Source organism: Notolepis coatsorum, assembly GCF_963971535.1.
Source record: "Notolepis coatsorum genome assembly, chromosome: 13".
NCBI lineage: Eukaryota > Metazoa > Chordata > Actinopteri > Aulopiformes > Paralepididae > Notolepis > Notolepis coatsorum.
Genome location: NC_140177.1, coordinates 3,343,070 through 3,369,852, shown reverse-complemented (window position 1 = coordinate 3,369,852; position 26,783 = coordinate 3,343,070). Strand labels below are relative to the sequence as shown.

General features: G+C 44.6%; 1 protein-coding gene across 3 annotated transcripts in view; it reads left to right on the top strand.

Moving 5' to 3' along the window:
* Positions 1-22,320, top strand: part of nup153 (nucleoporin 153) — a 66,929-nt gene extending 44,609 nt beyond the window's left edge. For 2 of the 3 annotated variants that reach the window (XM_084327179.1, XM_084327178.1), the window contains exons 12-23: positions 1,797-1,916; positions 4,026-4,130; positions 8,196-8,280; positions 8,377-8,484; positions 9,616-10,158; positions 13,710-13,793; positions 14,008-14,220; positions 14,586-15,392; positions 16,165-16,530; positions 18,099-18,299; positions 19,904-20,042; positions 21,315-22,320. In XM_084327179.1, the coding sequence (XP_084183305.1) occupies positions 1,797-1,916; positions 4,026-4,130; positions 8,196-8,280; positions 8,377-8,484; positions 9,616-10,158; positions 13,710-13,793; positions 14,008-14,220; positions 14,586-15,392; positions 16,165-16,530; positions 18,099-18,299; positions 19,904-20,042; positions 21,315-21,405 (2,862 nt within the window). In that variant the 3' untranslated portion in view covers positions 21,406-22,320. The remainder of the gene's footprint in view (positions 1-1,796; positions 1,917-4,025; positions 4,131-8,195; positions 8,281-8,376; positions 8,485-9,615; positions 10,159-13,709; positions 13,794-14,007; positions 14,221-14,585; positions 15,393-16,164; positions 16,531-18,098; positions 18,300-19,903; positions 20,043-21,314) is intronic. The other variant, XM_084327180.1, reaches the window with a different exon arrangement.
* Positions 22,321-26,783: the final 4,463 nt, after the last annotated feature.

Sequence of the window (26,783 nt, the reverse complement as noted above, 5' to 3'; positions counted from 1 at the left end):
CATACATTGCATAGACGGAAGCATATATATGCCCATATATACATACGTACACACACACACACAAATAAATGGACTGCATTTCTATTAAATCCATCTCTACAGAATGTATGTTGTGTTTTTTCTTCTTCAAATGTAGCCAAGAGTAAAGACCCCCTAACCCAGTCAACGTGTATATTTTCAGCACTACGTTTGTTTACCAATGATTTTAACGGTTATTAGTGAAATATGAGTTTATAGAAATCTCAGGGCATCGAGTCGGGAAAAAGTGTGGGTGAGGTTGGTGGAGGGGTAGTTGGACAATCTGCCCCGACGCCAACATGTCTCCGAGGTTAGGGGGTCCATGGTGGGTTGTCCGCGTGTTAGGGGGTCCATGGTGGGTTGTCCAGGTGTTAGGGGGTCCATGGTGGGTTGTCCGGGTGTTAGGGGGTCCATGGTGGGTTGTCCGGGTGTTAGGGGGTCCATGGTGGGTTGTCCGGGTGTTAGGGGGTCCATGGTGGGTTGTCCGGGTGTTAGGGGGTCCATGGTGGGTTGTCCAGGTGTTAGGGGGTCCATGGTGGGTTGTCCAGGTGTTAGGGGGTCCATGGTGGGTTGTCCAGGTGTTAGGGGGTCCATGGTGGGTTGTCCAGGTGTTAGGGGGTCCATGGTGGGTTGTCCAGGTGTTAGGTGTTTTTGATGACACTGGACATTTATTTGGCCAGAGGAGACTGAATAGGTGCAGGTGATCCTGTTGTCTGGTTTTGGTCCCGGTGTTGTTAAAAGCACTCTGATAAGTGCATGCCATAGTGTCTATATTTAAATTAAAATGATCAAAATTAAAATGATTGACAATCCCATTTAGCTGCAATAAAAAAAAAAAATTGAGTGAGGTGAACAAACTGAAAACATTATCTTATTACATGAAACTAATTATGTATATATATATTTATTTCGGATGTTGACAAAGTTTTCAGTTGGGGACCTAATTGCAACGATAATACATTGCAATATATATAATGCATATTATTTGTAGTGCACTCTACATTTCACAATGAAATCTCAGTGCAATATTACAATATGGTGACTGGAGTATCGTGGGGACACACTGCTGCTGTTTCCCTGCTCTTTGTTGGAGTCTGGGTTCCAAGTCTCATTTGGTTTTAGGTTTTTTTTTTTTTTTTTACCCTTTCACTACCACACTGCAGAAGGTTAACCTTTCACTACCACACTACAGAAGGTTAACCTCCTGTATTGTCGCAGTGAAAGGTTAACCTGCTGTATTGTCGCAGTGAAAGGGTTAACCTTCTGTAGTGTGGTTGTAAAAGGGTTAACCCTTTGTCGTGTGGCAGTGAAAGGGTTAACCGTATGTCGTGTCACAGTGAAAGGGTTAACCATTTGGTAGTGTGGCAGTGAAAGGGTTAACCATTTGGTAGTGTGGCAGTGAAAGGGTTAACCATTTGGTAGTGTGGCAGTGCAAACCTTATGTATTGTCTCAGTGAAAGGGTTAACCATTTGTTAGTGTGACAGTGAAGGGGTTAACCATTTGGTAGTGTGGCAGTGAAATGGTTAACCATTTGGTAGTGTGGCAGTGAAGGGGTTAACCATTTGGTAGTGTGGCAGTGAAAGGGTTAACCATTTGGTAGTGTGGCAGTGAAAGGGTTGATCCGTGTCATGAGCGGCGTACAGAAACCTCGACTGAGAAACAGGGAGGCGTTTATTCTCCCGCCGCACGGCTTCCTCCAGACGTCCTGGAGAGGCTTCCGGAGCCACGGCGCTCCTTGTCCTTCACTGACCACCTCCTCCTTCTCTCTGCCCCGCAGACGGTGGAGGTACCGGACCTGCCGGCCATCTCCCTCCCCATCAGCAGCCTCCCCGTCTTCTCCTTCGCCCCCCCGCCGCTCCCCGTGACCCCCGCCGCCAAGGAGCCTCTCGCGGATAAGGTGAGACTCTCAAAAGCCTCGGCGTGTTACCGTGTAAACGAGAGAAACCTGAGGCGCGTAGTGCAGCAGGTGGCGTCGGTGCGGAAGGTGATGGCAGGCATCCAGAAAGATTCAATACAGATACAGTCTAGTACACTATATTGCTTAGGTCTGTTTTTTGTATTATTGTAGTACAGAATAGGGGTGGGAATCACCAGTTTCATCACGATACGATATCGATTCTTTGGACAACGATACGATATTTGCCGATATCACAAAGTCTGCCACGATACGATACGATTCGATTCAGGTGCCTGCGATCGATATGAGGCGATATTATGTGCCCATTTAACACAATCAGTCACATTTAGATCAACTAAAAAAAGGCTACGGAAATATCAATTGATGTTTTTATTTTTGAGCTCTTCCAGACATTTAAATGAAAAACAATATTGTTTTTAATACAAATAGACCTCCTGTTCACTTTTTATATATTGAGCTTTAAACTTTTAAGTAAAATATTTTGGAACTCACAACACGCAAGCTAAAACCCCTTGCTCTCCCAAACTTCCTACAATTGTTTTATGTCTAACTAACGTGGCTAACGTTCTGAGAGCTAACGTTCTGAGAGCTAACGTCGGGACCTGGCTGGTGCTGGCTAACTAACGTGGCTAACGTTCCGTGATTTGTTTACTTGGTAACACGGGTTGCTAAGGAATTTAGGTTCGAGGTTGAAGAAAGTGCACTTTTAGGTTGAAAGAACGGCCCTAATGTCAACGTGTTTCAATATAAGCGTTATGTATGGTGATAACGAGTATATTGTTAGCTCCGCCCGTTCCGCTACGGAGTTTCACAATACTGGGCGCCGGCGGATAGGACTCTCGGGATTTTCAAAATAAGAGTATCGCAATATGAATCGATCTTGTTTCATCGATCCTATTTGATTATTGATAGATCGATATATCGATCTGGATCAATGTATCGTCCCACCCCTAGTACAGAATCTATACACTGTATCTTGAGGGATGACGCTGGACGGAGTACAAGCTATGATCAGAATAGTCGTTATTGTTACGAACTGGCTCAAGCTCGCAACAAGAATGGGGAGACACGGGCACAATTTAAGAAATAACAAAGAATTTATTATAATTAAACTAATTAGCAGCCAATATATATGAGTATCAGCAGTGTGTGGATGAGTGTATGTGCAGCATGAATGTTGTAGGTGTAAAACCAAAAAGCAACAACCAAAGAATCAACCAAACCAAATATGTGGGGAGTTGGCCTGAGATCAGAGGCAGCCTCTCTGATATCTTGCCCGGGACACACCGGCGCAGGTGTGCCCCTTGAGCCTTCCCCAGCTCTGCTCTGCCAGCCACATTATCTCATTGTGTTAACTTCTCGTGAATTAATGAAATACTAGTGAAATTGAACTATTCCTCATTTTGAACCCCTTTTTATGACCCCTGGGGGCCCCAGACCCCCAATTTAGGAACCACTAATACTAGGTGATAGAATGTGTGACATTGGTGTGTGAATAGTCTTTATTTAAAGGGACACGCCAACATCATGGGAAATGCACTCTACGGTTTTCACCAGAGTCGGACAAGAAGATACCAGTTTCCTCTCTGTAGAAGGCTATCCAGGCTGCAAGCTAGCCTAGCATAGCACAAACAAATGGATGCGGATACGGACCACTAGCTTAGCTGTTGACCAAAAACACCTCTCCCGGGGTTTTTAAGCCAGGCTAGTAGTCCGTATCAGCTTCCATTAATTTGTGCTGTGCTACGCTAACTTGTAGCCGGATAGCCTCCTACTGAATGCACATCCATCTTCTTGTCTGACTCACAGTTTCCTATAACGTTGGCGTGTTCCTTTAACGCTTCAGCTTAACCCTTTCACTCCCACACTACAGAAGGTTAACCCCTTACTATCACACTACCGACGGGTTACCTGTCTGTAGTGTGATAGTAAAGGGTTAACCTTCTGTAGTGTGGCAGTGAAAGGGTTAACCTGCTGTTGTGTGGCGGCAGTGAAAGGGTTAACCTTCTGTCTTGTCACAGTGAAAGGGTTAACCGCTTGGTAGTGCGGCAGTGAAAGGGTTAACGTTGACATTGTGCTTTATTTCAGGAGCCGCCCCCAGCCTCCACGGCCGCCCCCTGCGTGCCCTTCACCTTTGCTTCTCCCATCGTCATGGCAACCGCTGCTAGCCCCCCCTCCTCCTTTTCCCCGTCTGTAAGTATGACGTTTTTCAGTCTGTTTCTAAGATGCATTCCGGAATATATTTGACCGTCTAAATCTAGGAGTCGGTAACTTGTAGATGGGTAAAGCGAGCTTTTCAGAAATGTCGTCATCTCTTCATAAATGTAGCTCTTAACTCATTGACCGCCGGCGATTAGCCGGGCCCCGTTCTAGCACTGCCGCGCTTTAAAAGATAGGAGTGAGTCACCTTGTTTGTAGAGCTATAATATAACTATATTCTATATTATAGCTATGGATACAATACTATGGCCCATTTGACATCACCTATCTATCGTTCAATATGTGAAAATGAATTTATTTCTTCATCCATACGTTCCCGTGTTATACCGTGGTGAATATAAGTATAGTTATAGCGTGGTCTGGGGTAATTCCCGAAGGGCTGAGTAATAGCCTTATACGTCAATTCTACTATAAACGTTGCCGTTTCTTGCCTGTACACGCTATTATTCCTGAATCAAATCTATATCATAGGTATTATGTTTCATCATGAATGCATGAAAGGGGGGGGGGGTGTTTGATGCTTTGATCGTCACCAACGGCATACGTTGTGGAGTAACGTTAGACATGTTGCGATCGGGGTGAAGACATGGTTGGATCAACGCAGGATTGATATCATATAGCCCTTACCTTCACTAGGATGTACCCCAAAAAGAATATTCCAATTATCTGATCGCAAGTCCCAGTATTGGTGTCGATCGTGTCGCCAACATAATCCATCATGCATTGGGAGCATTTCACGCTTCTCAATCCGATCGTTATAACCGCTCCATTCGCCCGACATAGAAAGGTGAACCTGGTGACATTTGACCATTGCACAGGCCAAGATACAAGGTTTCAAAGGGTGCTCGATACCGCCGTCTAGTTGGATGCGGCCGGTATTGCACTTTGGCGATCTCATTCCCTATGGCAGTGCTTCTCAAACTTTTTCTGTCAGGCCCCCCTTTGGCGGACCAAAATATTTTGGGCCTCCCCTCGCCCCAACAAAATAGTCATGAAATGGGCCATGTTTAAATTTATTGAAATAACGCCAATATCGTGACCTTTCAAATTGGCCCTATATTTTGTTTTCAGAGCTGTCATGGATGAAAAGCCAGCTTCACACAGATACTGTATGTGGTGCTGAATGGTATCAACACCTTAACTGCTGCATCATGAGATACTTGGTGGCCATGAGATGAGATACTTGGTACTCAGCACCACACTCTGAAACTAGCTCTCTAGGTGGTATCCGATGAGATTTCAAAGAGTTCTTCCAAGAGTTTGGATGGAGATGTGTCAGGAAGCTTTGTCTCAATGTTGTCTGTAAAGGTATTTTTTATCCAGAGTAACTTGGTGATCCTTTTCTGTGTTTTATTAAATAATGATTTTAAGATTTTGAGAAATGGTATTTTCATGGAGAACAGTGCAGCTGCAACAGATAGCACTTTAGTGATAATTTTCTGTAATCCGAAAAAAAAATTAAAAACTTTTTTTTCTTTATAAATCTCAAGGCCCCCCCTGTCATGCCTCTGCGCCCCCCTGGGGGGCGCGCCCCCCACTTTGAGAAACACTGCCCTATGGTAACACCAAGGTCCCTGGATGAATAATGAATACAAATATCGGGGGGGGAAAAGGAAAAACTATCAAATAACGAGTATACTCGTTGGCGTTCAAGCATCGGCTCCCAATAACGAGTAAACTCGTTGTTGGCAGGGAATGAGTTATGAGGTGCGACACGTGTCTGGTCCAGAACAAGCCAGAGGCGGTCAAGTGTGTGGCTTGCGAGACGGCCAAGCCCGGGACCGGGGCCAAGCCACCAGTAAGAGATTTATTTCACGTCATAAATAGATCAATACAGTCCGTATTAGTTATTAGTGAAATATGAGCTTATAAAAATCTCCCCACATTGCATCGGAAACCGGATGATTTAGATGCAAGGACAGGAAGCCGTCATGAAATCGTTGTAGTCCTAAGAAAGAGGAGACCCAGGGCTTTCGATGGATGTCTAAATTTCATAAAACTACACTACCCAGCTTAATCCAGCCGCCGGCAACGGAAGTCCAACCATATGTATTTATGTGGGGGGGGGGGGGGGGATCGATACGTAGTAGAGTAGTATTGCGATACTTTGCGTGGTGATACTGTATTGATACAGGGACGCCAAGTATCGATATTTAATTATTCATTTTATTTATTTATTTTTTTCACTTTTTCTCCCATTTTTCGACATTTTTTCCCATCCCAATTTCGTATCATCCAATTCAACCCTCCCCTGTCACGAACGCTGTTTCTTGCCTCCCACAAGCCGGCTGCAATGTGGACTAAGTCATACATAGCACAAGTCCCCTCCGGTACTTGAGGTAACAGCAGTCGCATCTTTTCACCTGCGCAGCTCGATCTCTCAGTGGCGAGGAGTAACGCGTGGGAGGCTCACGCTGCCCCCGACACTTCCTGATTCTACTGCGCAGGCGCACCAACCGACCTGTAGGAGTCGCTGTCCACAACGCCCGATCCCCACCCATCAGTTTCCCACCCCCTAATACGGCCAATGTGTATTAGTATGAACGACCAGCTAAACTGAAAGCAATGTGGAGCGCTGGGCTCGAACAGGCAAGCCCAGCGTCTCCGTCATTTGTGGCGAGCGCCTTGACCACTACGCCACGTAGCCGCCCGATATTTAATTATTCATAATAAAAATAAAAAACGTATTTTTTTCTTTTTTGTATAAGGAAGTTGCATTGTTCATTTTAATACCTGTAATAGTACAGTAGTCCACACACACACACACATGTGCAATTTGTGCATTCAGTTAAGTTGGAATAAACAGTTCAGTTTGTCTGGTAGATGCAACACAGATTACAGTGTTTACATCCGTCTGCTTGAGAAAATACCATGTTCTGCAATAAAAATTATTGAAGTGAGATGAACAGACTGAACTTTATTTTATTAGATAAAACATGTTGACAAAGTTTTACTTTGCAGTTGAAAAAAGGTAATAAATTAAATTTGATCAAAAAATATATATAATCCGCAATACTCAGCGTATCGCGATATATTTAGTATCGCGATACTATCGTGACGCAAGTATCGTATCGTGAGGTCTCTGGCGATTCCCACCCCTAGTATTTATGGTTATATTTTTCCGCCGTGTTTTTCATGTTTATATCTCAAGGGTCGAACAAACCTCAACGTTATTGCCATAAAATACAACGTATATTGTTTCTTTACCTTTCTGTGAACGTCTAGAAAAAGAACGCTGCCCTGGTGGTACTAAATCCACATCTAACTCTAAAGCCATTGGAAAGAAGAGATTTGGCCTGTATGACTTGGTCATAATAATGTCATTTATAGGCCTGATATTCTATATCCATATTTCAAATTGCATGTGTCTGGATGGCAAAATTTAGTACTGTATCTACAAAACCCCCTGTAAATCATCTGCCCTTTATTAATTAGCTTAGTTTTTTTGTACACATGATCTCAAGAAGGTGCTCGGTGGCAATTTTTCACGCACAGTGTTATTTACCAAATATGGAAGAAAAATAAATAATAATAATAATTGATATTCTCCTTTGGGTCATTACAATTTACTCAAGCATAGTAACAGACACAATATTTGGGACACTGGGAATACATTCCCCGAGGTCCATGTTCCTAGATACCAATAACATGCAAATGGACCTTGTAGAAGTGGAGCAATCTTCCATTTACTTGGGTATGTACTTTTACGCAAATTTTCTGAAAATATGGCTAGGGCTTAAGAAAATACAAGGACGTTTCTTTTTTAAGAAGGATTTACAATGTCGGCAGTTATGGTAAACTTATGTTTTTGCGGTCAAACTAAATGAATGTGTGCAAAACTGTTGAGGGTTTTTGGATGTGTGTGAGACTATGTTCAAAATAAATTGCCATTGTTTTTGCCTCTTTTTTTTTTTTATTAAGAAAAAAAGATGTAGAAATGATTGAATCCATTTCACTGTGAACATGGGTGGTGGTGGTGCCGTCCGCATTTCACTTGGTGATACTGATTGTGTTTTTTCTTTCCCCTCCTCTTTGTAGGCTGGCTTTACTTTCAGCGCACCTGTAGCAAAAATGGATCTCTCTATATCCAACGATATGCTGCACACTCCCGTATTGGCAGCAGGTGAGTTCAGATTGAGCCCTGTTCACGGATGTCTCTCTCTTTCTCTCTACTTGAAGACTGAACCCTAATGTTCATTTTTGATCCTGTCTTTAACAGTGAAGTTGACCAATAGCACAGAGGAGTTTGACGGACCCTTCAAACCAGCCAAGACCCTGAAACAGGGCAGCGTGCTGGACATCCTCAAAGCACATATGGATGGTAACGGTATATATCACAGTATTCTTTTTTTCCTATAATAAAAGATACTTTAGGAGCAGGAAGGGGCAAGAGAGCTGGGAGAGTGAGAGAGAGAGAGAGAGTCCCTAGCCCTTATGTGGGTGAATGTAACAAGTTCCTAACGTTTTCTTTCCCCTATTACCGTACTTTTCGCACTATAAGCCGCACCTGACTATAAGCCGCAGCAGCTAAATTGAATGATGTGTACATATATAAGCCGCACTGGACTATAAGCCGCAGGTGTTTTAATGTTGAATTACCATATGTAAAAAGTGGAGCCTGCGGCTTAATTTTGTATGTATGTGTAATTAGCATTGGGACACAATAATGTCGGACAAATAACAAGAATTAACTCATTTACAAGTTGTATTAAGTTTAGCAAATAAGGGAACAGATAAATAACATTTCAATGCAGTCAAAAAAGCAATATTTAGATTTTTACATTTTCGGGTTTGGTCACGTCGAGTCACATATAAGCCGCACCGTTATATAAGCCGCAGGGTCGAAAAATGGGGGAAAAAGCCGCGGCTTATAGTCCGAAAAGTACGGTATTTCATGCACACTTTATTCATCGTTTTAAATTATTATTTTCTTCACTCTGTTTTGAATTTGATGCAAATTTGCAATGCATGAGGGTCATCCTTTTGTGTTAAATGGCTGCATAAAGCAAGCATTTGTTGACCTTCATGTTGATAAGAGTAATAAAACTTGAAAAAGATCCGTTTAAGGTAGATTTAGAACAGATAAAAAATATGCGATTAATCGCAAGTTAACTATGCACAATCATGCGATTAATCAGATTAAACATTTTAATCGATCGACAGCCTTAGTCCAGATGATGGACGAAGCACCTTCCTTTAGTTTGCATCGGGAACGGGAGCTACCGCATCACATTCGCTGCCCTCCATTTCACCATGCGTCAAGTGCAGAGACTCAATCGCATCAGCGACCCACCGAGTTGCATGTGTGTGTGCGCCGCCCATTGCATGCGTGTGTCTGCCTGCATGCCGAATAAAGACTTCTCCAAAGTCCAGTTATTATTATTATTATACATATTGTCCACATGCTGAAAACCTCAAAAACACTTAAGTATTAACCCGTTATCTGTTGTCCTCCTAGGCTTCGCCACTCCTGTTGCGTCACCCGTTCCCGACACCCCGTCCCAGCCCATTATCGCAGAACCCACGGCCTCCTCCTCCTCTTCTGTGGGATTTGGAGACCAGTTCAAGGCCCCCGCAGGCTCGTGGGACTGTGACGTCTGCATGCTGCGGAACAAGCCGGCGGACACCAAGTGCGTCGCCTGCAACTCCTCGTCCAAACTGCCGGACAGCAAGCCTCCACCGGCCGCCCCTGCAGCACCGCTGGAGAACAACACTGCGGGGTTCGTAGCCATGTTCGCCGCGCCGCCCACAGGGACCTGGGGGTGCGACACGTGTCTGGTCCAGAACAAGCCAGAGGCGGTCAAGTGTGTGGCCTGCGAGACGGCCAAGCCCGGGACCGGGGCCAAGCCACCGCCGCCCGCTAAGACAGAGTCCGCCGTGGCTACCGCCGGGTTCGGAGACAAGTTCAAGAAGGCGGAGGGCGCGTGGGAGTGCGCCACGTGTATGGTGGAGAACAAGGCGCAGGAGTCCAAGTGCGTGGCCTGCACCACCGCCAAGCCAGGTAACGCTCCGCGCCGGTCCGTTTTTGGTTTGGACTTTTGCCGTGACTGTGGAATTCCACGAGCTCGCTGTGTGATGAATGGGATACAGGGTTGTTGCACCGATGCCACGTTCTCACTGCGGATTCCAAAGCTTTTAATAAGAAGTGACTAATCTCAAACCCCGCCCTCTTTTCTTGATCCTCCAATCACAACGGTTGCCTCCCTGAAAGAATCGGGTGTGAGTGATTGATTGATTTTATTTATGGATCCAAAGACTCAACAAATCCATGGGATGACATGCAAAAGTGACAACACTTATTTCCAGCATGGTCCCCGATGTTATGACCAAAGGACAAATAACATATAAAACAACACATAAAGCAAAAGTCCAATACAACATTACATTGGCAGTATTAGGGGGTGGGAAACTGATGGGTGGGGATCGGGTGTTGTGGACAGCGACTCCTACAGGTCGGTTGGTGCGCCTGCGCAGTAGAATCGGGTAGCTATGGGGGCGGCGCCCCTCCAAAGCGCAGACCCCTGACGCTGTAAGATCGCGCCGCGCAGGTGAAAAGATGCGACTGCTGTTACCTCGAGTATCGGAGGGGACTTGTGCTATGTATGACTTAGTCCACATTGCAGCCGGCTTGTGGGAGGCAAGAAAACAGCGTTCGAGACAGGGGAGGGTTGAATTGGATGATACGAAATTGGGATGGGAGAAAAATAGAAAAGAAATTGGAGAGAAAGTGGATAAAAAAAAATGCGTTTTGGAAAATAGCTCTTTATTTGATTATCATAAAAAAGTGTTTTCTAGGGCGGCTGATTGGCGCAGTGGGCAAGGCGCTCGCCACTAACTCTGGAGACGCTGGGTTCGAGCACAGCGACTCCTACAGGTCGGTTTGGTGACGCCGGTGCGGCGGAAGCAGGAAGTAGCGGGGGCAGCGTTAGCCTCTCACACGTTACTCCTCGCCACTGAGTTCGAGCTGCTGTGGTGAAAAGATGCGACAGGCTGCCTCCTCGTGTACCGGAGGGGACACGTGATGCAAGGCTTCTGTCCTCACTACAACCGACCTGTGGGAGGCATAGTCTAGCAACGTTCAAGACCGGGGAGGGTAGAATTGGATAATACAAAAATTGGGATGGGAGAAAAAATAGAAAATGGGGAGAAAAAGTTGATTAAAAAAAGTGTTTTCTATACAGAGATATCAACATCGGTAAATATCGGTATCGGCCAGAACAGCAATATTAATATCGGTTATTATCGGTATCGGCCACAATTTTCACATCGGTGCATCACTAAATATACACAATCATTTAACAATCTTTGATTCAGGCAGTGACTGAAAAGGTACAGACTGAAGCATAATGCTTATATATGCCTGTCCTATATTCTTAACAAAATTAAGACTCAAACAGTATTCTAATAGAAAATAACATAAAAAATCTTCAAAAATAGCTATACAAACCCATTTTCTTAAAGACCAAAAGCGAATTACTCATTCTTAAATGTATATCAGCATTGTTCCACAACTTAACCCCAACAATAGAAATACACCTCCTTTTAATCCCTTTCTTAGCTTTTTGAACAGTAAATTTACAAATGTCTCTCGAATCATATTTTCTTTCATGTATTGAAAAAAAACCTTCACAGTTGCTTTCCAGGAAGTAGAGGTAATGCTTTGTAGGGCTGTACCGAATGCTTTGACGCTTCGATCATAATGTTGACATTCGAATTCTAAATCAACATTCAAATTTTTTATTTTTTATTAAAAAAAAATATAAATTGTTTTCATTTATTTTTTATATATACCGGTATATATTTTTTTTTTTTATGTGTCTGTCTATTCATTCTGTTTAAACCAATGGGGGTTTTCTTCACAGTTGCAGATAAAGATTAGGCTACACTAATATTATAGTATTATACTATAAGACGTCACCATCACTTTCGTACCAACCGTGCCCTTATTGGATTATTTATGTTGACGAAACTGATGAGGTATATTCATTAACACATTCAGGGCCATTGGGATCCATCTCTAATCCCACTCTATACGGCCAGCATTTCATAATAAACTTTCATTGTGCGTGAGGCTGTTTGTAGAGCTAAATCTATACTTTGTATTATTGCTATCTCTCCATTCTCATTGTCAATTGACACTATAAACCGTCCCTTCAATATGCCATATACAAATAATTTTTTCATCAATACGTTCCCATTTTATAGCATCGTGAATATGAACTATATACCGGAATGTTCTGGTATATTTCCTGGAACACGAGATATAGGGCGCTAAGCTAATAACATTAGTGATGCACGATATATCGGCCGCCGATATGGCCGTTTTTTTACACATCGGTATCGGTCCGATATCAAGATAGGGCCGATATTTATAAAAAAATATATATATTGTAATTTTTTTTTTATATATATATATACACACACATGTTTTGGCCTTAAATAGTTAAAAAAATATCAGTCATTTCTGAAAATAAGTTACAAAAGTAAAAAAAATAATATGCGTTATGGAAAATAGCTCTTTATTTGATTATCATAAAAAAGTGTTTTCTATACAGAGATATCGACATCGGTAAATATCGGTATCGGCCAGAACAGCAATATTAATATCGGTTATCGGTATCGGCCACAATTTTCACATCGGTGCATCACTAAATGACGTTAAATCGAATGGATTTTCGGCTATAGACCAGCTAGAGCTAAAACTCAAAATGCATATTGTCTGTATCATTGGGGACGTCGTTTCTGATTATTGATTACCAATAACGGCATTAGCCTCAGTAGCCTTATTCGCTGATCGGCTGGTTGGCTATGATAACAAGGCCTGATCATCATGTGATTTACGTGAAAAAGCTCTTACCTGTGGCCGGTTGGATCCCCAAAAGGATTCCCCAGTTATCGATCGCCATCTGGTAGATCCATGTCCATTGGCTGATGATATATTCCTTTACTGCATACTGAATTCAGCGTCCCAAAGACTATTCCAGGCCATCGGCTACACGCATAGCTTTAGGCTAACAGAAAACCCCATGCATACAAAAAAATTAAAATAAAACACCGGTCTGTAACAGGGAACACTGCATTATCGAGACAGCGCCCCTATGAGGATCTGGCCGGTAATGCACTTTTCCGAATTCCAAGAGTAGGGTAAATCTGCAGTGCCACAGGATGACATTGAGTAGGATATTACAATGGAATAAAAGCCAAAACAAGCTTACCACGGACATATCCGTGGTTGGCCCTCAACCGTTGGATCCGAAACATGGACATGTCCGTGGTTGGCCCCGAATGTGTTAAAGAAAGTTGATTTAATAATAATAAAAAATTACTAATTTAATCAGAATAATCACTTTATTCAAATTGAGGATTTAGTTTGAGGATAAAAAAATATATAATAATTTGATTTACCGGTAAGTCATAAAATATGACGACGAGAATATGCTTCGTTCGAATACTTCAATAGAAGCTTCGAATGTTAAAAAATTACAATCGGTACGGCCCTAATGCTTTGTTTGTGGATGTTTCTTCCTGCCCCCACACACCCACTGTGCCCAGGAGCAGCCCCCTCACCGGCTCCTCTGTTGGGCTTCGGGGACAAGTTCAAGAAGGCGGAGGGCAGCGCCACGGTGGAGCCCAAAGGTCACGCATTATTATTATTATTATCACGTTTCAGGTTTTGTTTTATTTGTCACATAAGGTACATTGCAGTGAAATGCTTGGTTCTGTGTGAGCCTCCTGAGATTGTGCTTCATACAACAAATTGTGTTCGTTTTTAACAGCGGATGTTCAAAACCCAACCGTTGAAATTGATTAGAAAAAAATAATGGAATCTTTTTTTGTTTCTCACGTTCAGCTATCGGTGCGTCTGCGTTCCGCGTGTCTGCGTTCGGCACTATGTTTCCAGAAGCAGCCCCCTCACCGGCTCCTCTGTTGGGCTTCGGGGACAAGTTCAAGAAGGCGGAGGGCAGCTGGGACTGTGACGTGTGCTGTGTGCAGAACCAGGCTGCCGCCCTGCAGTGTGTCGCCTGTCAGTCCACCAGACCAGGAGCCACGGTGGAGCCCAAAGGTCACGCATTATTATTATTATCATCACGTTTCAGGTTTTGTTTTATTTGTCACATAAGGTACATTGCAGTGAAATGCTTGGTTCTGTGTGAGCCTCCTGAGATTGTGCTTCATACAGTAAAAGCACAATCTGGGGGCTTTTATTTATAAAATATTGTTTATTAGCACCAGTTAAATTTAATTAACAGTCTAATTTTATGTCACATTTCAATCTGGGAATTAATAAGTGAAACCAAAAGGACCACATGGTTTACCTTTAAAATTGATCTAATTGTGTTTGTTTTTAACAGCGGATGTTCAAAACCCAACCGTTGAAATTGATTAGAAAAAAATAATGGAATATTTGTTTTTGTTTCTCACCTTCAGCTTTCGGTGCGTCTGCGTTCGGCGCCTCCTCGGAGTCCGACGCCGGGGGTTTCAAGTTCGGCTCGTCGTCAAACTCCACCTCTGGCTTTGGGGGGTTCAAATTTCCGGGCACGCCCTCGGATTCCACCTCGTCCTCGTCGACCGACGGCTTCAAGTTCGGCGCGTCGTTTGGCAGCTCCTCGTCAGAAGCCTCTAAAGACACGTGCGGATCGTCAGGGTTCAAATTCGGCGGCTCGTCCAAAGGCTTCAAATTCGGGGCCTCTGCCCCGACGCCGGCGGACGACCCGACGCCCGACCCCCCCGCCGTGGGCTCCGGGTTCAAATTCGGAGCTCCTAGCGGCGCGGGGGGCGGAGGCTTCTCCTTTGGACTGTCCAAACCGGCGGAGGAGGAGGCGGCGGCGAGCACGACGACGACGACGACGACCCCTCCTCCACCACCACCCGTCGGCCTCCCAGCTGAGGAGAGCGGCGGCGGCGGCGCGGCCGAGACCACGTCGACGACGAGTGGCGCCGCCGGCCCCGTGTTCGGGCGTCTGGGGGATAGCGCCGCGCCGGCGGAGCAAGAGGCCGCCGCTCCCACGTTTAGCTTCGGCAAGCCGGCGGAGAAGGACGCCGCCACCGCCGGGTTTCTGTTCAGCGGTAAAGAAGCCGAGGCCACGACGGGAGGCAGCTTCTCCTTCAGCAAACCGGACCCTCCCAAAGAGCAGCAGCCGCAGCCGCCCGCCTTCACCTTTGGCAAGCCGGCGGACAAGAGCGCCGCCCCGGAGGCCCCCAAGCCTTCCTTCAGCTTCGGACAAAGTGCTGCGGGTGAGATCACCACTTCATGTTCTCTCTTTTGTGTGGGGGTGTTTTTCCTGTTTATTTTATTTATAGATGGATATTCTCATGTGTCCACTTCTCGTGGAAATGTGTCTTTGGCTTCACCGCGGTTACAGTCGACAAGACGACACGGTACAAACACCATACAGACACGAGAGACATTGGGGCCAAAACAGCCCAATACTTAGACGAAAGAAAAACAACAACACGAACACAGACAGGGCTTCAGGTACCTAACCAGTACCGTGGTTAAAATGAGAAGCTAAGAGTTCATCGGATGGCATGTGGGATGGAAGACTTCTTAACTATGTTTTGGGGGCTAGGGGAACTCTAGAGCGCCTTCCAGACGGAAGCTTGTTAAACTCACCATGAAGGGGGACGCAGAGGATCAGACGATATTAGCCGAGCCTTGTCCCTCAAGTTATTTGACTAAATGTTTCAGCAAAAGATAAATAGGCCCACTCCTATCCGAGCTCCGGGAGGGTCATCAAAGAGAAGCTGCCTATTCTTCAATCATTATCTGAAATGAGAAAAAAATAACTCTAACCCTAACTAACCTTACTGTCATGCACTTGTCCTAATAAACTAACCTACACTGTAGCACTCAACACTTTGATGAACATTGTTACTCAGCTGATAGAGTTGTGCCCTTCCTGATGACTTGTCGTACAGAACTTGTAAGTCGCTTTGGATAAAAGCGTTCAGCTAAATGACTAAATGTAAATGGATGCCACTAAAGCTTCCATCTTCCTTCCCTCAGACACCGCTGCTTCAAAGCCGGCGTTTGCCTTCATGGCCAACGCCACCGCCGCCACCACCACCACCTCCTCGTCCTCCTGCTCCACCACCCCGGCGCTCAGTCTGTTCGGCACCGCCGGCCTCGGCTCCCCCGCGGCCACGCTCAGCCCCTTCCTGCTGCCCCTTGCGCCCACCCCCTTCCAAGACACGCCGCCGGCCAAGACCTTCCTCTTCGGCCAGAGCCAGGACAGCGCCGCCCCGGTGGCCCCCTCCATGAACTCCACGCCGTCTCAGCCCTTCCTGTTCGGCGCGGCTGCCGGCACCGCCCCTCCTGCTGCTCCCTCCTTCGCTTTTGGAGCCGCAGCGCCCCCTGCTGCCTCATCAGCAGGTCTGCATCTCCTCTAGACTAAAGGGCTTCAAGCTGGGTTCATTTGTTACAATTTCTTTCTCGGAATTGCTGATCATGGCTACATTTTAGCATATATTAACCCTTTTGCTACCACACTACAGAAGGTTGACCCTTTCACTACAGACTGTTAACCGTCTGTAGTGTGGTAGTGAAAGGGTTAACAACCTTCTGTAGGGTGGTAGTGAAAGGGTTAACCCTTGTGTGAAAGGGTTAACCATTTTGCTAGTTGGCAGTGAAAGGGTTAAGGGGGTAGTTTGCCAGTAGTGCAGTGGAAGAAAAGCTCTTAGTCCTGTGGTCTTGAGTTCTGGTCGGGTTTCCGAGTGAACCGTGAAGCTTTAGACGGTTAGCAAATGGCAGAAGCGTGGTCACGAAACTCAAAAAAGATTTAATCCACACAACATGCAGCCAAAGGAATTTTGAAATGGCTAATAGGCCGCGTTACCAGTGAAACGGCTCCAACGCGTAGTGATACACTGGCTTTTTTCAAAGACACAAAATAGTGGAGTGTGGTTGCAGAATGCCTAGTAGTGCTGGGGGATGATCAAATCAAACCTTTTGGTTTCAAGACCCTGTTTGCCTTCGGTTTGCTCGGAACCCTGCCGGAACTAATAGCTTTACTTCCTCTACACTCCTGGGCCGGTGAGGATTTCATACAAAAATCCAAACTATCCCTTTAATGAGTTATTATATACGTTTGGGCTATTCTAGTTTGTGTCCTCTTTTGTTATCGCTTCAGTTACATGTGGGCCAGTTGTTTTGTTTTTGACACGTCAGACATTAGTGTTGATTTGAATGTAGCGAGTATTAAAACTAGCCTCAGACATGTTAGTGTTGATTTGAATGTAGCGAGTATTAAAACTAGCCTCAGACTCGGACATGTTAGTGTTGATTTGAATGTAGCGAGTATTAAAACTAGCCTCAGACATGTTAGTGTTGATTTGAATGTAGCGAGTATTAAAACTAGCCTCAGACATGTTAGTGTTGATTTGAATGTAGCGAGTATTAAAACTAGCCTCAGACTCAGACATGTTAGTGTTGATTTGAATGTAGCGAGTATTAAAACTAGCCTCAGACATGTTAGTGTTGATTTGAATGTAGCGAGTATTAAAACGGGGTTCACACAAGGTCCTTGAAGTGCTTAAAGTGCTTGATTTTTTTACCAAAAAAAAGTCCAGGCCTGGAATTCCTTAAACAGCCAATATTTAACAAGGTGCTTAAAAAGTCCTTGAAATTCAAATCAACCATTCGCATTGAAAGTTTTGTTCATCCATGATCAAATTGTTCTGAATCGAGACATTTTATTTCTTTATTTAAAGTAACTAATTGTCCAGAAATGGGTTTTAAGCCATAAATATTGGAAATCTTTTCTTTTTATTATATATATAAAACGGCATTTAAAAGTGAATTGTATCCTTTTTAAATGCCCTTTTTAAAATGAAGAATAGTGCTTGGAAAAGTACTTGAAAGTCCTTGAATAAAATTTTGCCATGTCTGGGAACCCTGTTAAAACGAACCCCCCCCCCCCCCCCCCCTCTCGTCCACCGCAGCTCCGTCGGCGGCCCCCGCCCCGTTCGTCTTCAGCTCCCCTTCCTCCGGCGGCTTCGGGGCCACCCAGACCCCCTCGTTTGGTTCCTTCGCCCTGCCGCCTCCCACCTTCTCCACGGGGAGCTCCCAGGCCCCCCCGGCCTTCGGGTCCAAGCCCAACGCCACCGTCTTCCCCCAGGCCGCTGCGTTCGGAGCCGCACCAGGTGGGTGTGCCGTCTTTAACCTCTCGAAGCCCGAGCCATGTTTTCACCTAAAGTACCGGTAGATGGAAGATTGCTCCACTTCTACAAGGTCCATTTGCATGTTCTTGGTATCTCAGGACATCTATGGATCTCAGGGAATGTATTCCCAGTGTCTGAAATATTGTGTCTGTTACTAGGCTTGAGTAAATTGTAATGAACCAAAGGAGAATATCAATTTTTATTTTATTTGGCGGTGAATAACACCATGCTAAAATATACCGGACATGAAAAGCAGCTTCTTGAGATCACGTGTACAAAAAAATCGAAGCAAATTAATAAAGGGCAGATGATTAACAGGAGGTTTTGTAGATACAGTACTGAATAGATACAGTATCACCAGGCGCCCCTGACGGGGCAGCAAAAACCGTGAATGAAATCTACTGTAAGTACAGTAACTTTTTTATAATGTAAATTGCTTCGCAATTTTTCATCGGATTGCAACGCCGTTTTTAGCTAGACGTTCACAGCAAGGTAGAGAAACGAACTGCGTTAGTTTTATAGCAATAACGTTCCGGTTTGTGATATGATCCTGAAAAAAAGCTTGATTTTGATTGACAGGGCGGGCGTTCTTTTTAAGAGGTTAAGGCAGTAATACACAGGTTATTTATCTTTACATTTAGTCATTTAGCTGACGCTTTTATCCAAAGCGACTTACAAGTTCTGTACGACAAGTCATCAGGAAGGGCACAACTCTATCAGCTGAGTAACAATGTTCATCAAAGTGTTGAGTGCTACAGTGTAGGTTAGTTTATTAGGACAAGTGTATGACAGTAAGGTTAGTTAGGGTTAGATCTTTCTTTTTTAATTCAGATAATGGTTGAAGAAATGCGAAAGATTGGACGGGTTTCGGCTGTCCTAACTGGGGTGGGTACTAGTTCGTTCCACCATTGTGGGGCAAGGACTGAGAATAGGCGACTTCTCTTTGATGACCCTCCCGGAGCTCGGATAGGAGTGGGTCTGAGGCGGCCAGAAGATGCAGAGCGTAGGGGTCTTGAGGGTGTGTAGTTAGAGACCATTGACCGGAGGTAGGCGGGAGCGGTTCCCTTTGCCGCACGGTATGCTAGGTCGAGGGCCTTGAAGCGGATTCGTGCGGCAATGGGGAGCCAGTGCAGGTCCCTAAGAAGTGGGGTGACATGGGCCAACTTCGGTAGGTTTGAGATCAGGCGGGCCGCTGCGTTCTGAATGAGTTGAAGAGGCTTAGTGGCAGTGGCCGGGAGGCCAGCGAGCAGTGCGTTGCAGTAGTCGAGGCGGGAGATGACTGTTGATTGGACAAGGAGTTGGGTGGCTTCTTTTGTCAGGAAGGGGTCTGATCCTTCTGACGTTGCTCAGGAGGAATCTGCAGGTACTGGTTGTCGCTGCGATGTGAGCAGAGAAGTTCAATCTTTAAGGCAGAAATACATATAGGTTCTTTATCTTCTATGTACTATGGTACAAGTATTAAAAAAAAAAAAATCAGTTGTGTATGTGCCAGGTGTGTGCCGTGTGTGTAGGCTCCATTGACTAGTTTTTGCTTCTCTGGGACAGATTCAGATTAATGGGTTTTTCTTTCTCCCCACTGCCACCAGGTCCAGCCTTTGGGTTGGGCTCGACCTGTCGTTTCGGAGCCCCCAGTACCAACACGGGCGTGTTTGCTTTCGGAGGAGCAGCGGCGCCCCCCACCCCCTCCGTCGCCCCCAGCTTTGCACAGCCCGCGTTCAACACCGGGTGAGTGGCACTGCTCAATACACCTGTTCAACATCGGGTGAGTGGCACTGCTCAATACACCTGTTCAACATCGGGTGAGTGGCACTGCTCAATAGACATATTCAACATCGGGTGAGTGGCACTGCTCAATACACCTGTTCAACATCGGGTGAGTGGCACTGCTCAATAGACATATTCAACATCGGGTGAGTGGCACTGCTCAATAGACCTGGTCGCTGTATACGCCAGACTCTTGTGTGCGCGAGCATCAAGGGGGCATGTATTTGCATTTGTTAGCCATGCTAGCGATCTAAACAATCAATCCATGCCAAAGCTAGATACAGTATGTAAAAGGTGAAAGACTCGCACTCTCAGCCATGCTGATTTGGCAGAATGACATCCAGCCGTTTTAGTTTGAAACTACTTTTAGTCACACGACTTACTTTCTTACTTACTTACTTACTTACTTACTTACTTACTTACTTACTTACTTACTTACTTACTTACTTACTTACTTACTTACTTACTTACTTACTTACTTACTTACTTACTTACTTACTTACTTACTTACTTACTTACTTACTTACTTACTTACTTACTTACTTACGCGCAGGTAGGGGGCAACTTAGTCACGTGACTCGGGTAGTATTGCTGATTGGCTCAAACACGGTATGTTTGTATGAAATCCACCTGCTACTTATTACAGTCGCCTGTTTGCGACCAAGATGTTAGTGATGGAATAACATCAATGCATGCCTGTACATTTAGGACCATATCTGCCACACTTTGACATGGGGGTTGTCACATGACCTACATCAAACCCAGCCCTCTTTTCTTGACCCTGGGAGGATCCTTGGAGGATCAAGAAAAGAGGGCGGGTTTGAGACGGGCCAATTGTTTTTTTTATTCGTAGTTTACAGCATAATGAATCATCTACTGTGCAGCTGTTGTTGGTACGACGGAACTCAAAGTGTTAAGAGCGATACACTGCTCTGTTGTTATATCTTTTTTATTGAACAATTTTATCACACTTTTTACTGTCCGTTCTATTTTATTATTTTTAACCTATTTTAAACTGAATCAAATCGCACTTTTTTCTAATCTATTTTATTATTTGTATTACTGAAAAACTGTGATTTACCTTACCTTGCTACCTCTATCTTTTTGTATTTAATTTTGTTTGCTCGCTTATGCCTGTATTTTTTACTGTTGTGAAGCACTTTGAACTGCAATTTCTGTATGAAAAGTACTCTACAAATAAAGTTATTATTATATGTCTTAAAACTCTTCCAGGTCCGCTCAGTCCTCCTTCCCCGCCTCCCCTGCCGGGCCGCCAACCATCGCCGGACGCAAGATCAAGACGGCCGTGCGGCGCAGGAAGTAGAACCGCGGGGTTAACCCTAACCGCAGGGACTCGACTAGAAACCAGACTAGACTTTGACTTGATCCACTGAGGAGTTGAATGGGCCCTCGGGGGGGGCCTCCACTGGACAAACACTGAAGTTCCGGGCCCCTCTCGCTGGAGGGCTGGAGGGCCGGGTAGAAGGCTCGATGCTTAACCCAGCGGGGGTGCTCACATGTAGACCAGAGCAGGCCTGCCGGGCCTTATCCAAAACCATTCACTTAACGACGACGACTACAACTTAAAAAAAAAAAACTAAACTCAATCAAGCAAGGAAACCTCTGCTCGACTGAAACGAAACAAGAAAGAACGTGTGTGTGTATATATATCTATATTTTCAGCAAATGTCTGCTAGACCTTTTAGGCATGACTTTTTGTAATAAAATTACAAAGGCAAAAACTGCAAATCTAAAGAGTTGCGAGTGTAAACAATTTAAAAAATAAAATAAAAAAATCCTATTGATTTAGTATGAGTGGACCAGGTTATGTGAGCTGCAATGTGCAGAGAGGTAGTGAGAGCTGTGTGGGGCCTCAGCGACAGCCCTGTTCCCGGGAAGCCCGCTAGAGCGGTGGCGCTCGGGGCTGCCACTGGGGGGCGCAGCCGTGGTGCCGTGCGTGTGCTGTATGTACAGGGATGACCGTGGTGTTTCTGTGTGACGACGAATGAAGCGTGCTTGTTTTATTTTTATTATTTCCCCCGCTCCCCTCCCGTGTACAGAACTCAAAGGTGTGTTTGGTTTCTTTGTACCATGCTGAGGTCGCGTGTGTGTGTGTGTGTGTGTGTGTGCGTGTGTGTGTGCGTGTGTAATAAAACAACGATCGGGAGTGTTGCCTGGGCCACGAGGAAGGGCCCGCTGTAGGTCGAGAAGCAAATGAATGTTAAAAGGAAAATGGGGCGGGGGGTGTTGAGGAGGGGGGGGGGGGTGGGGGGGTGGGAGGGGGGGTGGGAGGGCAACCAGCCCATGCACTGTGGAGGTGACTGGGAGCTGGAGACTGACGCCCCAAGTTTTCTCCTTTAGGACTTTGTAAATGCTTGGTTCCAAAACATGTTCCATGTTTAAATTCTTTTACCTCTCTCTCTCTCTCGCTCCATTTCCCCCTAGTGTCTTTGTGCTCTCTCTTTCTCTCGTTCCTTCCCTCCTGCTGATTCGTTATACTCTCTCTCTCTCCCTCTCTCTGTGCGCCTATCCCTCTATAACTCTTAATTGGCCTTTGAATATTATTAAACCTGTAAATAGTGATTTTTTTTTTTTTAATCTGTGAAGTTGAATTTGTGTGTTTACCAACTCTGCATTCAGCATCTTTTGTCTTTAGAAATTATTATGTAAATCCCTATATTCAAAGTTGCCCGAATCCATTTAAAAGGAACTTAAATGCAAATTGGGGCCTTTGAAGAAAGGTATATTGGCTTTTCTGATCCACTTTTGTTTGGACCAAAACCAGTATTGTACAAAGTATTAAGTATATATTTTTCTATTGCTTGTTTAAATGGACTAGGGTGACTTTGGATGATAAGGAGGTCAATTTAATTTTAAAGCCATGATTATTACTGGATGAGTGATAATTAAAACCATGGGTAATTGCCATCAATAAAACTATGAAATGGACTTTTTGTGTTTTTCAGACGTCATCGTTCGTAGACTGTAATGTAGAGACTTTTTCATGAACCCATGTAAAGTGTTTATTTCCCGTTGCAATGTCTGCTAATTAGACCTTTTCTAACTTGACAACATAAAACATTCTAAAAGCCAACTTCAGTTCCTGGTGCAATCATGCAAGATTAGTCTGGCTTGCAAGGCTTAGACGATACAGTCGATGACTATAAACTGGGGCCAAAACTGTTCCCCTAGCAGCAGAATCCTTAATCCTATTGACAAGGTCTGTATCTGTAATCTAGAATAATAAGAAGGGGATGGGTTAGTGACGCTATAGAAATGTTTAAAAATGGCTTCCCCACTACCATAGACCACTGCACTTCCGCGTTACATGGAGCTCATGAGTGGGAGTGGGGAAGGGGGTGATAAAATGTTGATTAGAGCCTTGATGTAAGTGGTTGTAGTTACGGCTGTGGGGGTGCTGGAGACATGAGCCAATATACCTTATTTTATATATATATATATAAATATACCCGAGTCTTCTGAACACCGAGAGACCAACCCCAAGTCCATCGGCACTTTCTCAACCGAGCTATCGTCACTTTACTGCATCTACTTCCCAGACGACCCAGGGAGTCCGAAGGCAGAATCTGCGCTGGTTGGGGAGTAGATGCAGTAAGGTGACCATAGCTCAGCCGAGAAAGTGCCGATGGACTTGGGGTTGGTCTCTCCGTGTTCAGGAGACACAAGTGTATAAAAAAGTAGATTGGCTCATGTCTCCAGCACCCGCACAGCCGTAGCTACAGCCACTTACGTCAAGGCTCTCATCAACATTCATTCATTTTGATCTCTCTCCCATGAGCTCAAAGTACCGGAAGTGCAGTGGTGGTCTATGGGGAGACGGGTTACATCTTACAGGAAGTAGCATCTCCCAGTGCTGAATATCCTCAGTTGGGGCTGTGACCAATCATAACTAGTCTGAAAACCCAGAATTTAAGTGAATGTCTCTCATTGGTGGTGATGTCATCATAGGCATTCTGGTTTGCCTTGCTAGTTACAAAATGTATACAATATGACATTTTTCATGTTTGCCTCAAGGCCCTTTTGATTTGACTAGTAGCGTTAGCTCCTCAGCAGTAATGCTGTTTTATTTCTATGTCACTATTCATTTGGAGTATGGCACTTCACCTAAAAACAATGCTGATTTATTTTGCACATAATATCACACACTCAAAAACTACCAGTTTTGCACACATTAATTTAGAATGAAGTGATGTAAATGAAAAAATAGCAATACCCTGTCTTATAAGGACTACTACCTTTTTTTTATAATTTCATTGAGCTGTAATTAACACAAGGATGCAATGCCCCTGGTGGCCATATTCAAACTAATTTACTCTCAATAACTGTTGAACTAAATTAATGTGTGCAAAGGTTTTTCTATTAATCTCCCGCCAGCATAACTGGGGTTCATAGAAGCAGCACAAGCCCTCTCACCATGCCAAGTTGTCCGTTATCAGGGTGAGAAAACTGATCCCCGCCCACCAGTCCAATCCAGTATCAAATCCAATTATTTAAAAAATCACGGGGCAAGTAGTAGTGGTGGGCAAGGCACTCGCCATCAATGCTGGAGACGCTGGGTTCGAGTCCAGCTCTCTGCGCTGCCACCAGCTTGGCTGGTCGCTCATACTAACACAATTGGCAGTGTTAGGGGTGGGAAAGCTGGTGGGTGGGTCCTGGGCGTTGTGGACAGCGACTCCTACAGTTCGGTCTGGGCGCCTGCTCAGCAAGGGAAGGATCTGGAGAGAGGTAGTGCGACCTTCCACACGTTACACTCCCAGTGAGAATCTGCGCTGGCTGCCGGCTGGCTGCACATGTGTCGGAGGAAAGCATGTGACAGTCTCCGGCCTCCCGGACCAACAGTAGAGGGGCGTGCGCAACAACCAGGAAGGGGATTGGGAATTGGCATAACGACTAACAGTGGGATGGGAGAAAAATCGGAAAAAAGGAAGGGGGGTAAAGATAAAAAAAAAAAATGAAATCACTCGTCTATAGTGAGATTTGCCTTCGAGATATCTGCTGTTGCTCCATAAGATGGAGCTGAATGGCACTCTGTTTGTGGTGCACCAAAAAAAAATTATGATTTTCCAGAAATCATGACCCATTTACTCAGGATAATACAAATACCTTGTGGGCAGTTTCAAGTAGGAACTACTTTCTACCAAAGTATACTCGCCATACTTTTTATGTACTTTTGGTAGAAAATTTTTCCTATATGAAACTCGGTCAAGATTTATGGAAAGGAAACGACTGTGAGAGAGAAAGAAACAGTTGTCACCGTCTATGTGCCACTATGCTTTTGAATCGGGAGCCACAGGAAGGACGCATTTCTCCATCTTCACGAAGATCCGTCATTCATTAAATCCACAGATGTCCAAGAAGAGAGGGTAGGTTTGATGGAGGCTGTCAGGTGATTAAAAAGAATTATCTAATTAATTACAGTATTTGTAATTAATTAATCTAATTAATTGCATAACCATTTTAGGCCCGATATTCTATATTCTATAATCATATTTCAAATGGCATGTGTCCGGATGGCAGAATTCAGTACTGTATCTATAAAACCTGTTTAATCATCTTCCATTTATTCATTTGCTTAGATTTTTTCAGATATGGTCAATTTTAGCATGGTGTTATTCACAGTCAAAGATAAAAACATTTTTATTGATATTATTATTTGGTTCATTACAATTTACTCAAGCCTAGTAACAGACACAGTATTTCTGACACTGGGAATACATTCCCTGAGATCCATAGATCAGATACCAAGAACATGCAAATGGACCATATTAAAAAAAAGTCTGTAAATGTGTATTCTACGTTCTTATGGAATGAATGAGAAAATAAAATTCATAACGCGATAATTAGCTGTATAATTAATCTAATTAATGTGATAAACTGACAGCCCACATTTTTAGCTGACACTTATCCAAAGCAACTTTCAAGTTCTGTACAAGTCAGCAGGAAGGGTTCAACTTAGCGAAGGGTAAGTAACATTGTTCGTCAAACTTGAGTGCTACAATCTTGAGTATGTAGTATAGACATTTTAGCATAGTAGGTACTGTAGTAATATAGGCAAGGTAGATTCCTTAGTAGCAAAGTGCATAATAGTAAAAGACGAAGGTTAGTCAGGTTTTTATTCAGATATTGAGTGTTTTTAGTCTACATCTGAAAATTGGGAGGGTTTCGGCTGTCCTGACTGGTGGGAAGTTCGTTCCACCATAGTGGAGTGAAGACAGAATAGCCGGATGCTCCTTGATGACCCCCCCCCCCCCAGGAGCTCGGATAGGAGTGTGTCTGAGGCGGCCAGAAGATCTAGAGCTTGGGGTCTTGATGGTGTCTTGTTGGAACATGAGTTCTTATATATTTCAGTACCTCAAGTGCCAGTTTCCCCCCATGATTTGTTTCCATTGGAAGTGCACACTAATTTCACAGGGTTTCGTAGGTTTAAAGTATAAAAAAAAAAAAAAGGCCTCCATAATTATAGGGTGTGACCTTCCCTCCCTGGACTCCATCTTCACCTCCCGCACAACCACCCGTGCCAGAAAAATAGCTAAGGACCCCTCACACCCAGCACACCCCCTGTTACAGCCTCTGCCCTCAGGTAGGCGCTTCAAGTCCATCCTCTCAAAAACCACCCGCTTCAAGGACAGCTTCTTCCCAACCGCCATTCGGACCCGGAACTCTCATGGCGCCCCCCCTTAC